The sequence below is a fragment of the Aedes albopictus genome, chromosome 3, assembly GCF_035046485.1.
Source record: "Aedes albopictus strain Foshan chromosome 3, AalbF5, whole genome shotgun sequence".
Classification (NCBI taxonomy): Eukaryota; Metazoa; Arthropoda; class Insecta; order Diptera; family Culicidae; genus Aedes; species Aedes albopictus.
The window spans coordinates 224,483,782-224,500,073 of NC_085138.1; the positions used below are offsets into that span (position 1 = coordinate 224,483,782).

At 39.8% G+C, this 16,292-nt stretch overlaps 2 protein-coding genes across 2 annotated transcripts; one reads left to right on the plus strand and one right to left on the minus strand.

The window, feature by feature from the left end:
• Positions 1 to 5: 5 nt before the first annotated feature.
• Positions 6 to 8,628, plus strand: LOC134291432 (coiled-coil domain-containing protein 86). The gene is made up of 2 exons (XM_062859161.1): positions 6 to 382; positions 8,306 to 8,628. The coding sequence occupies exons 1-2, from the start codon at positions 156 to 158 to the stop codon at positions 8,595 to 8,597; spliced, it is 519 nt and encodes a 172-aa protein (XP_062715145.1). The 5' UTR covers positions 6 to 155; the 3' UTR covers positions 8,598 to 8,628.
• LOC134291430 (DNA replication ATP-dependent helicase/nuclease DNA2) lies at positions 8,605 to 14,789 on the minus strand. The gene is made up of 10 exons (XM_062859159.1): positions 14,424 to 14,789; positions 14,009 to 14,356; positions 13,722 to 13,949; positions 11,998 to 12,637; positions 11,746 to 11,937; positions 10,994 to 11,667; positions 10,370 to 10,563; positions 9,883 to 10,309; positions 9,642 to 9,821; positions 8,605 to 8,957 (listed from the first exon to the last, which is right to left on the minus strand). Exons 1-10 carry the CDS (start codon positions 14,667 to 14,669, stop codon positions 8,658 to 8,660), a joined length of 3,429 nt encoding a protein of 1,142 aa, XP_062715143.1. The 5' UTR covers positions 14,670 to 14,789; the 3' UTR covers positions 8,605 to 8,657.
• Positions 14,790 to 16,292: the final 1,503 nt, after the last annotated feature.

Genomic DNA, 16,292 nt, shown 5'->3' on the forward strand with positions numbered 1-16,292 from the left:
GTTAGCGTTAGCAGCACTGCCGCGATGAGAATCGGCGGGATCTTGAATTTCGACTATGCAGAACGGATGCCTATTTGTCGCGATTTGACGTTTCTTTGAAAACATCAGGTTGATCGTCGTTTGGCCGCACATGTGTTTTGTTTTTAGTGTCCACAATGGATCAAGCACCGGATATTTCCAACATTTTGGCCAAAATTAGCGGAGAAAGCAAAGCGGAACCACTCCTGTCGACCGAGGTTAGTGATAAAGGCGATGGCAAGCCGAAGAAAAGTAAAAAAGTGAAGACTGCGACTAAAATGCAAGAGAAACCTTCCAAGCCGGAACACGACATACCCCGGGGTCAACCGAAGTCTGGTCGGATATGGAAGACGCAAAAGGAGAGGTAGGTTTTTGAATCCTTGGAATATATTTTTGTATGAGTTCCTTACATAGAAGAGATGTTATATACACTCAGCGAAAAAACCTAGCAAAATTAATCGAAATACCTTAATTTGCTATAACTATTAGGACTGATCGGTGTAGTACTAGATTTGTAGTAATGAGCTGAATTTTAGTATGGTGAGAAGGTCCATTCTCCGTTTTTGCAATGAAATGGTGCAAAAAGCGTGGGTATTATGATTCCTTGCCTAATTTGATGCTGTTTGAGCAAAACTTTGGGCAACAGTGTTGTTGTTTTCGTCATTTCTTGCAACATAAACAATAAAGTTATCCAAAGTTTTGCTCAAACAGTATCAAATTAGGCAAGGAATCATAATACCCACGCTTTTTGCACCATTTAATAGGAAGCAATCAGTGAAGTACTAGATTGAAAGTAGTGAGCTGGATTTTTGTATGGTGAGATGATCAATTCTCCATTTCTGCAATGAAATGGCGCAAACAGCGTGGGTTATATGATTTCTTGACTAATTTGATGCTGTTTGAGCAAAACTTTGGGTAACTGTGTTGTTGAAGTTGCAAGAAATAAATAATACAACAATGCAGTTACCCAAACTTTTGCTCAAACAGCATCAAATTAGTCAAGAAATCATATAACCCACGCTGTTTGCGCCATTTCATTGCAGAAATGGAGAATTGATCATCTCACCATACAAAAATCCAGCTCACTACTTTCAATCTAGTACTTCACTGATTGCTTCCTATAGGAAGCAATCAGTGAAGTACTAGATTGAAAGTAGTGAGCTGGATTTTTGTATGGTGAGATGATCAGTTCTCCATTTCTGTAATGAAATGGTGCAAACAGCGTGGGTTATATGATTTCTTGACTAATTTGATGCTATTTGAGCAAAAGTTTGGGTAACTGTGTTGTTGTATCATTTATTTCTTGCAACTTCAACAACACAGTTACCCAAAGTTTTGCTCAAACAGCATCAAATTAGGCAAGAAACCATATAACCCACGCTGTTTGCACCATTTCATCGCAGAAATGGAGAACTGATAATCTCACCATACAAAAATCCAGCTCACTACTTTCAATCTAGTACTCCACTGATTGCGTCCTATTGCAAAAACGGAGAATGGACCTTCTCATCATACTAAAATTCAGCTCATTACTACAAATCTAGTACTACACCGAACGTGCCCCATTCTTATGGATGCCATAAGAATACCTTATGAGAAATGATCGTGCTTGCTATGACAAATTTCATAAGATGAGACTTATGAAAAGAACAAAAAAATCTTAAAATGATGCAGACTGGATTCGATCCGTGAACGTCGGGATCACCGAGCCCGTGTTTTATCCACGCGGCTACCGACGCTTGAGTATTCCATGCTGCTAAACATGAATAAAAGCCAAGCTGTGAGGCGATTTTACGTCATGGTCCACTGCACGAATTTATTCTAGCCTGCTTACTCTCACACGAAATTTGACGTTTGAGCGGTGTCGGCACCTCTCAAACGTCAAATTTCGTGTGAGAGTAAGCAGGCCAGAATACATTCGTGCAGTGGACCATAGAGTGACCTTATGAAATTCATCCGAATCATTATGAATTATTTAAAGGCCGTTTCATAAGTTGGGCCTTATGGAAATCTTAAGGTTATTTGGCTGAGTGTAGGAATAACCTGTAGGAACTTCTGAAGTAATCTCATGAGGGATTTCTGAAGGACAAAAAAATCTTGAGGAATAGAAAAAAACTCCTGGATATACTGCCCCCATTCGCAAAACAGTCCCATATGAATAGGAAATCCAGCAAAGATGGGACTGTTATGCGAGTGGCGTACCTCTATATGTATTTCTAGAACTATTTCTCGATAAATTTATGGAGGGATTCCTGGACGAACATTTCTGAAGTAGTGTCGGAAGCAATCTTTAGAGGAATTTCTTAAGGAAACCTTGTAGAAATTTTAGAGATTTTCTGTAGGAATGCAGAGAACGACCCTGGTGACTCGTTTGCAGGATTTGGCTTCTTTAGTGGTGTTGAGATAATTCCATATTCACAATCTACATGCCAAACTGAGCCGAAATCCAAATTTTCATGAACTTTGGTGCCCGGGAACCTATTAAAATCGATTTAAAGTTTGTATGGGAGCGATTTGTCAAATCACCCCTTGTCGCATTTCGTACTGGGCGGAGCTGTCAAGCAGTTGCCCAGCTGTCAAAAGGTGATTTCAAAAAAAAATCTTTTTGTAATTAAATTTAGGTATCAAAATAAAGTTTTAAAAATCTGAAAAAAAATCATACTGGCTTAAAAAAAAGGTGCTCTTTCGAATAAAATCAAAAAATCAATATATTATTCTTAATTTAAAAACCCAATTGCTAAAAGAATTTCATAAAAATATCTAGAAGGATTCATGGAGAAATGGCGAGGAATAATTCCTCAATTCTTGAAGCATTCCTTGAAGCAAATTCTGAATAAGTCTCATGGCGTATTTGTGAAGAAGAAGAAGTTTTCCCAGGAGTTTCACCTGAAGGAACTTCTGGAGAAACATTTGAAGGAATTTCTAGAAAAATCTCAAAAGTTTCCTAATGGAATGTCTGAAGAAATGCCAAAGAATGATTCCTGGAGCAGTTTTTGGAAAAATATATCATGCAGGAATACCTGGAGCAATTTCTGCTAGATTCTTAAAACAATTCCTGGATGAATTTCTGAAGGACACTTTGGGGAAATATCTTAATCGTCCCAATGGGTTAAGAAATTTCTAGCTTTGGAGAAATTCCTAAAATAATTTCTGCCAGAATCTCTTAACTGCTGTAGAAATCAGTGCCTGCAGGATTTATCAGGGAAAATCTCGCAAAACCTTCAGGAGAAGAGAACCTATGAGGAAATTTGAAATAGAAATTCTGGAAGGAACTCTCTGGAACTCCAATACATAGGATGACAAACGGTATTATCGGCAGGTTTGTTCTCTTCGTCATGGGGGGTTTCTGTGGGCCAAATTGCCTGAAATTTTGGCGTATAACTCAGCTTGGTTGGGAAGGATTTGAGGCCAACATTGAGATCAACAGGTTTCAAAAAACCCTCCATGACGAAGAGAACAAAACTGCCGAAAGTACGTAAGTTCACCCACAGAGAACAGACATCCAAGTGCAATCTGAATTGTGTGTAAAGAATTATTTCATCGGCAACACAAGTGGCAATCTGGTAGCGCTGCAATCGGCGAGTTTCTCATACTAATTTTATTCACCACTTGAAATGTTTCAATTCACCACTGACTGTGGCAATATGACGTTTGGCGGCGCTAGTGTTTTCGACGTATATTGGTTTGCAACCTTACTCAAGTAAGGATTCAAATCCTTACACAAGTTTCTGAACGAAATTTGTTCTAGCCTGGATGTCTGTTCTCTGTGGTTCACCTATTTTGACATAATAGCATCATGAAAAAACCACAAAAACTAAAAGTATCTTCTTTAGAAATCGAGAGGAGATCCTTCAGAAAAAATACTGAAGTAATCCCAAAAGATTCGTTAGAGAAATCTCAGAATGAACATCAGAAAACTCGCTGTGAAAACTCTGGAGGAATCCCACAGCATTTCTAGGAGATATCCTAAAAGGAACTTTTCGAGAGTCCCAAAGTAGAACACCTGGAGAATCGCCCGGGAAATCGCTCGGTTTTATTTCTGCACGTTTCTCCATGCGCATCTAAGCATTACGAAAAAATAATGAAACACTACAAATGCTCATTAAAACATGACATAGTGGAACACTACAAATGCGTAATAAATTAGGACATCACATGCGGACATATACAACACTATATGCAAGGACACAAAATGTTCCAACAGGAATTCCATTTATTTATTTATTTATTTATTTGTATTACATCAACAGGCATGGTAGAGCCCCAATGATGGGTAAAAATTAATATAAAACGATATAATACAAAAAAAAAAATTACAAACACTTATCGATAACAAAAAAGTCACAAATTAAATAGTCAAGAAATAACACTTAAAACTAACACCGCTAGCCATGATGGTCTCCCATAGCGGTGTTACATTCCGTAAAATACGTTGAAAAAGACATTTCTTCTTGACGAGTAAGGGCGACCGAGTCAGTTCGTTGTCATAACATAACTAATCTTTATTCACATATTGAATAGATGCTCTGCCCTAGGCTCTCAACTACTCTGAGAACTCGATCAGTGGGTTTGGTGATTATACAGAGTATTGTTAGCGATAACAACTCCTTTTCCCTTTAGTTAGTTGATTACAAATTCTACGCACTGATTTATCACTCTTATATCTTCATTTAAACATTATGCTTATATAGACGATTTAGAATGTTCTAAGAACACGGTTTTATAATTATATTTGTAACAGCAATTTATATGAAAAACAAAAGAATTCGAACACTGAATACTGTACAGTTGAACCTTGAGTTAAACTTTGAGAAATTACTTACAATAAAAAATAGTGACAAATGTACAAACGAAAATGGAAACAAATCGAAAGCTTTTTTTAAATTATAACATTTTGTAAAAGCTTATCTTTTGACACATATTGTGCACACTCCTTCCACACTTTTATAGCTGAATGTTGCATTAATCTGAAAATCGCTAAGGTACGCAAATAAATCTTTAGGAATAAATATCCGTAAAATAGGCATACACCCAACAATAGAAAATATTAACAGCAACACGAAGCTACAATGCACGCCAAATTAAAATTCCAAAAGTCCTAATCAGGTACAGCTACCCTAACAGTTGACAAAACAATACAAACAAAACTAGTCATCCGTTGAATTCTAACACACGTAGATCTCAGGTGCAGATGGGTTCTCCAGGTTCTCCACGGTCCGTCGTCGAGTTTTGTATTGTCGATGCAAGTCATTCAAGTCGGTGGCAGAAACATTTGACTGCTGTCACGATATCTATCCGCCATCCGTTGTTTCGCCATTACGAGATGCTTGGTAGCCTCACAATGAAATTCCGGTGAAAATAGCATATAAGGCTCTCAAAAAGCTTCGGCGCCGATGGTCAAAAGTGCGTTGCTCACAATTGGATTGGTGACGTTGAAGTAATGGTGCTGAGATAAAAACTAAGGTTCTCATGCTCACCATGAGCAAAGAGAAACAAATATGGAACGCAGGCAAAATCCAGTCAAAGGAATATAACTGGACAAAAAGAATCTTAGGTGACTCAAAATGGCCTGATCCATGTTCCATGCGAAAAAATTATTCATTTTAAATAAATACATGGAAAATATATACTCATCTAAAACGTGAAATACTTAAAAATGTCGTCAGGGAAAAAATATCTGCTGATTTATTCAACCTCCTGACTGTAAAAAATGAGCAAAAAAACAAAAAAAGAATGCCGTTGCACCAAAGCACGTACGATGTTCAGCATCACACAAAAACATACGTGCAAAAAAAATCGTGGAAAACCACAAAAATGCATTCACATCAATTCACAAATATTTCACAAAAAAGAAACTTTACAAAAATAGGCAGTTGTGTAAAAAGCGAAAAACACCATAGCACAACGATTGAAAAAAAAAATCAAGCACAAACTCACATCACACAAGCCAAAATAACATAAAATCATCACAGGTATTACAGGGTTTGCACGCTTATCGCCAACGGGAATTTGCACAAAAAATAAATCACACGAAATAAAAAGGTTAGTGCAAATTCCAACAACATTTCACCTCGTCGACACTGTTACATTCCGTAAAATACGTTGAAAAAGACATTTCTTCTTGACGAGTAAGGGCGACCGAGTCAGTTCGTTGTCATAACATAACTAATCTTTATTCACATATTGAATAGATGCTCTGCCCTAGGCTCTCAACTACTCTGAGAACTCGATCAGTGGGTTTGGTGATTATACAGAGTATTGTTAGCCATAACAAGCGGAAGGTCCGAAAGAGCTTGAAACTATTGAGAAATCATCATGTCTACAGGTTGTAAGCCCTGATAAAGTGTGGAACGTTTTGATGGCTGTGATCCCTGACCATCATGTCAAAAACTCAGGGATACCCAAGTGACCATACTGTTAGGGTGTAGGGGTTGCATGTGTGAGGCGCATATATTGACAGGCATTGCTATGGACCGTTAGGGCTGAGTAGGGTCGGGGAATGGATCTACGATTGCTGAATTATACTGAAATAGTCGTGATTCAGCTGTGGTGGCACCGCTTTCCGCTTTTGTTCGGCCTTGGTGGTTTGTGTGGTATGGTGCGTGTCGGTGTGTGTGTGCTTTGTGCGTGCGGTGCATACGGCTTCAGCAGGGTGATTACTTGGGTAGTGTGGGATAATTGGGTTTGGGACTGAGGGGATCGTCGTTGATAAGGCCGACATCATTGAGTGCTCAGTGTTGGCGGTTGTATTGGTGACGATTTCTTCAGCCTTAAGATCTCATTTATACCACGCACAGACTTTTGGGAAGAGGGAGTACTTTGTAATGCAAGAGAGGGATTTTAACTCTGTGTTACGGGTTGGGCGAGGTCATGCAGATACAGTATCGGACAATAAAAATGCACCAAAGATCGTATTTTGTCTGGCAGGTTGCCTATTACCGTCTACCCCCGTTGGTTTGACCTAATCTAATCTGAATACTTTTTAATTAGACCCCCTCTAATCTGCACATCGTTCAAACTAAAAATGGTTCAAACGTCATTCTGCTCATGGAACGGGGTGAAACGGAACGCAGAATCAAAACAAAACTACAAAAAGGGTCACCATCAGTGTGTTTTTCGATGCTCACAGGGTTACTAGAAGTTCAAATTAAAAAATGAACCCCGTTGGTTTGCATGAGGTGTCGTTCAAACCAACGGGGGTAGACGGTATTCTCAGCGTAATTACTTTCATAGCTTGAGTTCTGTCTAGGAATTTCTAATCCTAAAGGGGCATCTTGATTCGGGTTTCAATTCGAGACGTTTACATTTTGATGTCCCTGTTAGGGAACGATTCTTGGGTGTGTCCATAAACTACGTAGACTTTGGGTGGGCGCGGGGGTGGTCTGAGATGGCCGAAAATAAGTCTTTACTCCAGTGCACTAAAATGTGAATTAAACTTAGGGAAAAGTTTACAAATTAAAAAGTACATTTCTCGCCTTTAGTATCCTGCCCATGATCGCATATCAGTCCCATCTTTGCTGGGTTTCCTATTCCTATGGGACAATTATGCGATCATAGGCAGTATCATACAGACGTATCTACAATGATAGATTTCTCTTCATCAATTGTCTCTTCGGATTACCTATTCAGGGAAATACGACTAATATTCGGATGATCTCTGGGTGTGTTTCGGTGAAGGACGACTAGGAGTCTAGGACTAGCATCTAAAACAACAAGAACAACCGAAAATGATTTGTCTGCCAAGAGATCATTGTATAGATGCGCCTGTACACTGCGAGAAATAAGTATAAAGACAGAGCCGTTTTACATACAAAACAATCATGTTTAAGGATCAACATCTCTTTTTCTAGCGATTCAATTATCAGACAATTAGCTGTGCCTAAAATAACTACAATTTTGGCTAGTATTATAAAGCATCATCCATGCAAACGTTTACATCGACTTTTCAGATTCAAATAAGTATAAAGACACATTTTGTATGAAAATAGTGTCTTTATACTTTTTTTGAATCTGAAAAGTCGATGAAAACGTTTGCATGGATGATGATTTATGATACTAACCAAAATTCTAGTTATTTTAGGGTTGCAGCCAAAATTCCATAACTTCGAAACGCTAGAATATGCGATATTTTGATCCCCAAACATGATTATTTTGTATGGAAATCGGCTCTGTCTTTTTACTTATTACTTGTAATGTATGATACTAAATGCAAGATTTAACACAAAAAAAAAAACTTGTAATAAATCCTGGATAGGTACGCAATTATTCTTTTTTTTTATTTCCACAGATTTGCAACGGTTAAAAAATCCGTGAAGGGAAAAGTGCCGGCCAAACATTTCGCCTACCGAGAGGAAATCAAGCAAATCAAGGCTCTGTCGCGGTCGATCAAGGAGGAACGCAAACAACAGGACGAAGAGAAGAAACAACGCCGCGAGGAGAACAAACAAAGACGGCTGGAAAACGAACGGAAGTCGGAAATAGTTCAAATCATCAAAAATCCCGCCAAACTGAAGCGAATGCGCAAGAAGCAGCTGCGACAAATCGAGAAACGTGATTTGAGTAAAATAAAGGTTGTCTAGTGGGTAATACATGGCAGTGATTGAAAACCAATTTTATTCGCTTAGTTCTCCGACGAATCCCTATTCCTCACAGTCATGCAACGAGTCGAGCGTGTTGAATACTGCGCCCCAGTCGAAACCGAAGCACTTATCTCTAAGAGTTATTTTTCCCGCCGATGGGATGCATTTGAACAAATTTCTAAATGGAGTATATTTTTCGAGACATTGAGTATCGCCTACTAGGATTAACTTCTTTTTGGCTCGAGTTATCGCCACCGTTAGTCTTCTGTGGTCTTCGAGAACTTCGTATTCACTTGGTGCGTTGGTGTTGCTATCGGCGTTATTTGGATTGGTTGATTTTGTACAGGAGTATATTATAATCTGAAAGGAAAGAAAAGCGATGTACCTAACTATCTGTTGATGTCTTCAATCATATTTTAGTAGTTTCAGTCAAAAATGAGTCGTGCATGTTTAATATAGAAGAGTGGAGTGTTAGATATAGGGTATTGGTAGCAAGGATGTTTGAAAGCGTAACTCATTGCGATATGTTGTCCTGGAAAAAAACCCGATTTATCTATACGTGTATAATACTAGATTTCCATGAAGTCCATGTTTTTGGGAAATAGTAACAAGTTATGAAACACCAATCGTGGTCAGGCATGTTGAGCAGAGCATTCCATGAGGAGAACTAAGCCGAACAATATTACCACGCTGATTAAGGTGACTTGGTGCATCACAGATTTTTCATAGGAATCATTGACTTTTTAATTTTCAATGATTGTTTGCCTCGCGTTTCTGAAGTGATAAAAAACGGGCAATTCTGCAGTCCTACTGCGTGACTGAAAAAAAGTATCATCACACTCCCCACGAGTGAGCATATGGGATGATACATTTTCATCCACATTTGCGCTTTGGTAACTGAGTTTTATCACTTTGAAATTTCGAGCGAGATTTCGATGATGCTGATGACGCACTACGCGTCGTTAATGATACCCTGTTTTACGATTAAAAAATAATACAAGAAAAATATTCGGTGGTATTGTAGAACCTAATTCTAGGACTTACATCTTTATCTTTGCCCTGGTACTGATCCACGGTGTTGATTTCGATGTCCAAGTTTTTGCTAATACCTGCTTCACCTTTGTTGCCGTACAGCTGTTTGAGCATGGACAGATAATTCCGTAGTAAATCTACTTGAGCTCTAAACGGTGCAATCACGCCAATGGAAGTTCCTTCGATGCCGCACTGCAAAAAAAAACGTATATTTCACTTTCCCTTAATGATGATAGGTATTCGCAAAACCAACGTCAACAAGTGCCATGATAATGTAGAAAACAATTGCAGCTTCACAATAGTTTTCGTAGATCGCTTTCCGTTCTTCTTCTGATTCCCGCCCAGCTCCTTGGGCATCTTGCTTCAGGGATGCGTTGTAGTTCATACTGCTGTTGAACGTGTTGAGTGTGTTGATGAGTATGACCGATAGCTCAAGTTGAGAAGCCGTAGTCCTCAGGAGCCATTTTTCTAATCTATGTTTCTGCTGCAAAATTTGCGGTTCAGGTAGCTTCAACGAGGAAATGGCTACCTCATCGGTAGCGCACAACAAATTTCCCTTGTAGGAAAAATCGTTGGCCAGTTTTGTAATGATTTTATTCATACGATATTGTGTGGGCAAAACGCAACATGCTTGTTCGGCGTCCAGTCGGAAGAACAGGCTCTCATCGGCACCAAGGTCCCTGTAATAGATGAACTGTTAGAACTTCAACGATTGAGAAGAAACTTCAAGCAGGTCGTACTTTGCTTTGCGTGATCTGATGACCGGCGGCAGCTGATCTGGGTCGCCTATTAGCACGAATCTCTCCGATGACAGCAGCGGTCGAATAACAGCACTCTGGAACACTTGGGTTGCCTCGTCAACGATGCAGAAATCGAAGGTCCTTTGAACAAGCATCGGGTGATCGGACCCAAGGCATGTTACGCCGACAATTTGCTGGAAGAATTATATTCGTTATTGCAAAGCGTCTCTGCACTGCTGTCCTTCTGACTTCAGTTAGAATAAGGAGGTGCGTCCCGATCGTCTGTTCACCAAGGCTTAATCACCACAATGTCCCAGTTTAGCACCTATTCACAATTTGCAGTGTATACACTACCCACCATAAATATTTGATCGCGTATTGCAACAATCATATTGCAGCACCCCAAAAAGTTTTGCATGGCCCTAGATGTGATTATTTCAGGTCTTTGAGGTACAAATCACTTATGACCCCGTAATTCTCTTTGAAAATGCAACTTCTACCCACAACCTAATAGATTCTAGGTTTATTCCAGTCCTTATTTTAGATGATGCTAAACTTTTTGGGTGCTGCAATACTGAATATTGCAACGATTTCATATATAACGCAAGTCGTCATAAAACTTACATGTGAGCTATATACGGCAGCAAGTTCCTCTGGAGTCGAACAGTTCTCTGTCAGCCGCTTTTCGCTGTATTCCGCCAACCCTGGATTGATACGAGATGTCGACCCCAAGCGCATAAACTTGATACCGTATGGAAGGAGCCTCAATAGTACGTTATCTACGGCGGAATGTGTATTGCTGGTGATCAGAATGGATTTGTTCATGACTAGCAGTAGTCGAATAAGTGCGATCACAGTTTGAGTTTTTCCCGTTCCGGGCAGTCCTTTGAACAGGCAGTACGATTTGGTCCCGACTGCTGTCAAAACCGCTATTTTCTGGTGTTTGTTAAGTTTTGCCAAGATTTGCTTCGCTTCAGCACTTATCGCGGCAGGCACCGTTCGGGTGAAGATTGGCTTTTCTTGATCAATTATAATCCGCCTCAGTTTGTCGGAACGTTCGGTATTGTCTAACAGCACACCCACGTTTGTTAGATTGAATGTTATCTGCGTGCGCGACTCATATTTATCCAAATGGAACAATTCTTCCCCGTAGTGTTTTCTGAGATCCCGCTCTAGACTTAGGGTAACTTGGCGCTTTCCTACGCTTACCACACGACCTGAGGCAACAGCTATTCGCTTATTAGTGCTGCATATCAAGTACTCATTCGTGTCGAAAAATGCGGACAAATTGTCGGTGGCTAGAACAATGTTAGAGATGTTTAACTCAGTTCAGAGCCCTGTGAATGAAGTTCTTTGCGAAAGTTACAAGCATTTACCTGATAGATGGGATGCGTTTAGCGATTGAGATCCAACCAACGAATCATTCTTGTCGGGATCCAGCGAAAATGTGTGGAAATAGGTATCATCTGACTTGAAAGCTCGACCTATCAAATGTAAATTGATAGCGGCACGACCCATTGAGTGCCTTACTTCGGCACTTTTCGTCCACAGATGTTTGATATGAAAACCTGAAAAGATGATTCATCGTTAGAGAAAATGCAAAATTAAAACTGAGGAGTACCGTTCACCTTTCCGAGCTTCTTCATCCTCCAAAAATATCAATCCAGCCCATCGGATGAAGTAATCGATATGTCGGTCACTAAGATGGTTCAAAGATTCTTCGGCAATGAGTTTGATTGCATGACCATTCGGAAATTCTCGTTTCTCATGCCTCAAATAGGCAGTGCAAATGACGCTGTACGGACATCGGGAGCAGACATGTTGATTATTCAGTGGCTCCGGAAGAGGAAGAATGTCTTTGGCTAAATCAAACTGGGCGCTATCGGTGTTGGGTATGCCACGCGACAGGTAGTGAGCTACTTCGTTGCGCAGCATAATCAAGTCACGTTTCATGTTTCGATTGCCCGTAACGGATGCACATTTTCCTTCTCTCAAATACAGCAAGATGCCCTTATCCACGTGATGACCGACAATGTTCATCATCATTTCGTAGAGAACAACCTGCCCCTTATGCTCCGCAGAAAAGCTTGCTCGACCGGTTTTCAACTCTAACGGCATCAGATGCACATGCGAATCACCGCTGCATTTCGCTGTAACCGTCACGTCGATCTTTCCCTTCAGACCAAGCTGGTGGCACCAGATGTTCTCTTCAATATCTTCGACGGTGAATATCTCAATGTCTGATTTTGGCTTTGATGACGATGTTTTCTATATGAGAAAAAATAGTAATGCCTATTTCAGTTTCATGCATTTTCTTGGTAGGTACCTATTTGTAAAAAAATAGATGTTACGCTATGACTAAGTTACGTCACAGTTTAAGGGGAAGGTGGGAGGTGGTTTCATAATGATTGGGAAGCAGATAATACAAATCTGTGCGTAAAAAGTTTGGGAAAATTCTTCTTCAGCTTGATTAACATCTAGCTATGTCGAACAAGAAAAACGGTAACGAAACCTCGTCTTCGACCTCAACACCGACTTCGTTCAAATTCGAAATATTTCAACTGTTAGGGAAGGATTGATCTTTTTATGATACCATGATTGGATATTATAAACGTACATCAACTCAGTTATAGCTTGTAATTGCTGCTCCTTATTCCTACACTCCCTTTAGGTGTTGGAATAAATCACGCGCCAGACTGACTAAAAACTCTGGTTGTTTTGATGAATTTCCAACTGCTGAAAGTGTCTCTCTTTCCCATGGTAGCACAGGTGACTCACTATTTTGCACTGTTCATTTAACTCTAAAACAAAAACGAGCAGAGAATTTTTGACCAAATCTGGCATAATAGTTCATTAAACATATACAAACATCTGACGAAAAAATGGGAATGATCTAACTTATCCTGTATTTGTATGAACAGTGAAAAGTAGTGGATTACCTGTGCTACCATGGGAAAGAGAGGGTTAATCTTCGACCTGTCTCTGTTGTAGCAAGTACAGTACGTCATCTTTCACATTATTTTTTTTTACAGGGAATACCTTGGTTTCAACTGGCTAAACAGTACAGTGCAGCAGTTTTGTTCGCTTCGCAATTTATCCAGTTCGTACTACAGGGAAAGCCTGACAGAATTTACTGCCCAAAGAAGACCCATAAATGGTTGGTTCTACATGGTATTGAGCAGCTGCATTTACTACTGCACTGTGATCTGTGAAAGTTACAAAAATAGAAAAGGCAGGGTTCACCATTCAGGGTAGATTCAATGAAGTAAGTTATGAATTCATGATTCCAAAAACTCAAATGAATTACTAAAATATGTACTCAGTCGTTTTTTAAATAAACAGGTCTAATTACCTGGTCATTCAGATGCACGTGGTTTCTGATGAAATCGTGAATTTTCGGATAGAATGGTTCAATCTCTTTTGCCGCCTCTATTCGACTCATTTTACATGCATACAGCACATGGGCCATATCTTCCGACTTGAGTAATTCCTGTCCAGCAGCAACAATGCCAGCCATGTCCGTTATCTTGTTTCCTAGAGTTTTCTGGAGCAATTCATGCACAATGGTACCCACAGTCATCTAAAACAGTAAAGATGCATTATAAAACTCAACTAACTTATGCATCCAGGAGAGCATACAAGTTTACTGTCTGTATCCACGCCTCGAAACCTTTCCTGCAAAACGCCACGACGATGGCAATAGAGTGCCCCGACCACGGTAGTACCCGACACCAGATAGTCAGGATCCGTGACTATCATTCCTTCTTGAGCGTTGACACGGTAACAGTTTGTACTTCTATCAAACAATGCTTTCAGTGAAACGGTTCCACCTTCAGTCAATGGCACCGATGTCCAAGGGGGCTCCAAAACACATTTGGCTTTTGTTTTAGCAGCTTTGTCCTCTACCACCAATGTCACTGAACCTGCGTCGTTTAATAAAGATACTATTTTGCATCTCTTCCAGTTTGTTAGATCTAAGGTGAATTTCTATATGAATTGAAAAAGAAATCTCTATTAGTTAATAAAATTATTATTTAAACTTTACTTTACCTACCTCTGCTTCTTCAAGCGCGATCAGATTTAAATCGAAATTATCGTCGTCATTAAAGAAACCGTCCAAATCGTCATCTAGCTCATCCATTCCGTTCAACACCTCGTCAATGCCGGCTTGGCCAGACTTTTGCAAACACACTTTCTTCGCTACCGGTTGTGAGTTGGACACTGCACTTACATTTTCCACATCTGAATCTTCCAGTTCCAGATTGTTAAAATTACGTTTTTGTACCGTTTGCTTATCCATGAAGATTGTGTAATTTCGAGAATTCAAAAATTAAAAATCTTTGGTGCACGGGTGCACAGTTCTACATCCTACAAAAAGCGCAAATCGGTCCGCTCTATTTAGCTCGGCGCCAAAACGGATTTTGTTTTGTAAACAGGGCATCGCCCGTTTTACCAACGAAGAATAAGCCCGCCCACGATCCCTCCTTTCTTTGAATCCTGAAGGGTTGTGTGAAAAAAGTCGAAAACTGTGGATGTCGCATTTTAATTTTAGTATGGGCCTTTTCATTTGACGTCTAAGATCAGCTGATAGCTCGGGCCTTTGACAGTTCTCTTATGAAAATGACAGCTTAGCGTTTGCGCCTTTGTTCGGCAGTTGTAAACAGTGGTATACACGGGCCTGTCAGCTGAAAAGGCCGTTTGTTTTTTACTTTCACAACAAAATGCGCCGCCAACTTTTATGCCTGGTTTACATTGTTCAACAGTTGCTGAAACGAGCATTTCACTTGCTAACTTCTCAAAGATGTTCAATCCAATGGAATGATGTGTTAAGACTGAACAAATGACTTGAGTGTTCACTTGAATGCTTTTGAATGCATTTCAGTTGAAGCAAGTGTTAATGCCTGGTTTAGACTGTTCAACTGAGATGAGCATCTGACTTGCAAACTTCTGGAACATGTTCAATCCAATGGAATGACGTGTTTAGACTGAGCAAATGACTTGAGTATTCACTTGAATCACAGAGAACAGACACAGACAAACAGACGTAACACCTTGAACGATTTTCATGGAAATCCATCGCCCAATTCACACTACCATCACCTGGTGGAAAAGTTGCACGAATCACTTTGCTGTGCCATATCGTCAACAGAAGGCGCTAGTGTGAAACGTCAAACACATAGAAAAACGATGCGCGCGCCTCTGGTTGTGAAAGCCTCAACTATGAAAATTTAAAATGATCGTTAAAAGCGTGGTCGATGGAAACTTCGCAAGTGTTACGTCTGTTTGTCTGTGGAACAGACGTCCAAGCTCATGTAGTGCAGTTGTGTAAAGCATTGCAACGGTTGTTTTGAAATAACTGGGAATGTGTCCATTACGCGGCGCTGTCAAATTTCGAATCGGGGTACAAATTTGCCATTGTTTTACCTTTTGGTGCTAGTGTCGCCAAGTGTGCACCCTAGCATAGTTCCACCAAGAGAATGTGTTGGTTTTACTTGGAAATCATTAATTGATTTCTTGTTCAACTTGTTTCTTATCCAGCTTTTTACGCTACGATGGGGGGTGATACGTTTTTGACGGATCTTGCCGACAGCCCTTGCAGCATCATAGTAGCTAAAAGTTTCAGTTCACTGCTCTTGGAAATGTCAAAAATTTTCACCTAGTTATGTTACCATTGCAACCATTGTTATCGTTGCCAAAAATGCAACTGGTTTGGATATTTCTATATAAAATAATCAAACACTTATCCTTTAGTTTTAGGTTTCTAATGGACGCCAGCATTTGCAAAACCGCTAAATATGGAATAGAACATGCAGAGAGAGATAATAAAGAGTTTACGTCGAAAAACCATATAATTTTGAAGCGGCAACGTCTTCAATCGACTTCAAACCCAACAAATACAATCCGCTCAGCAGTACAAACTTTC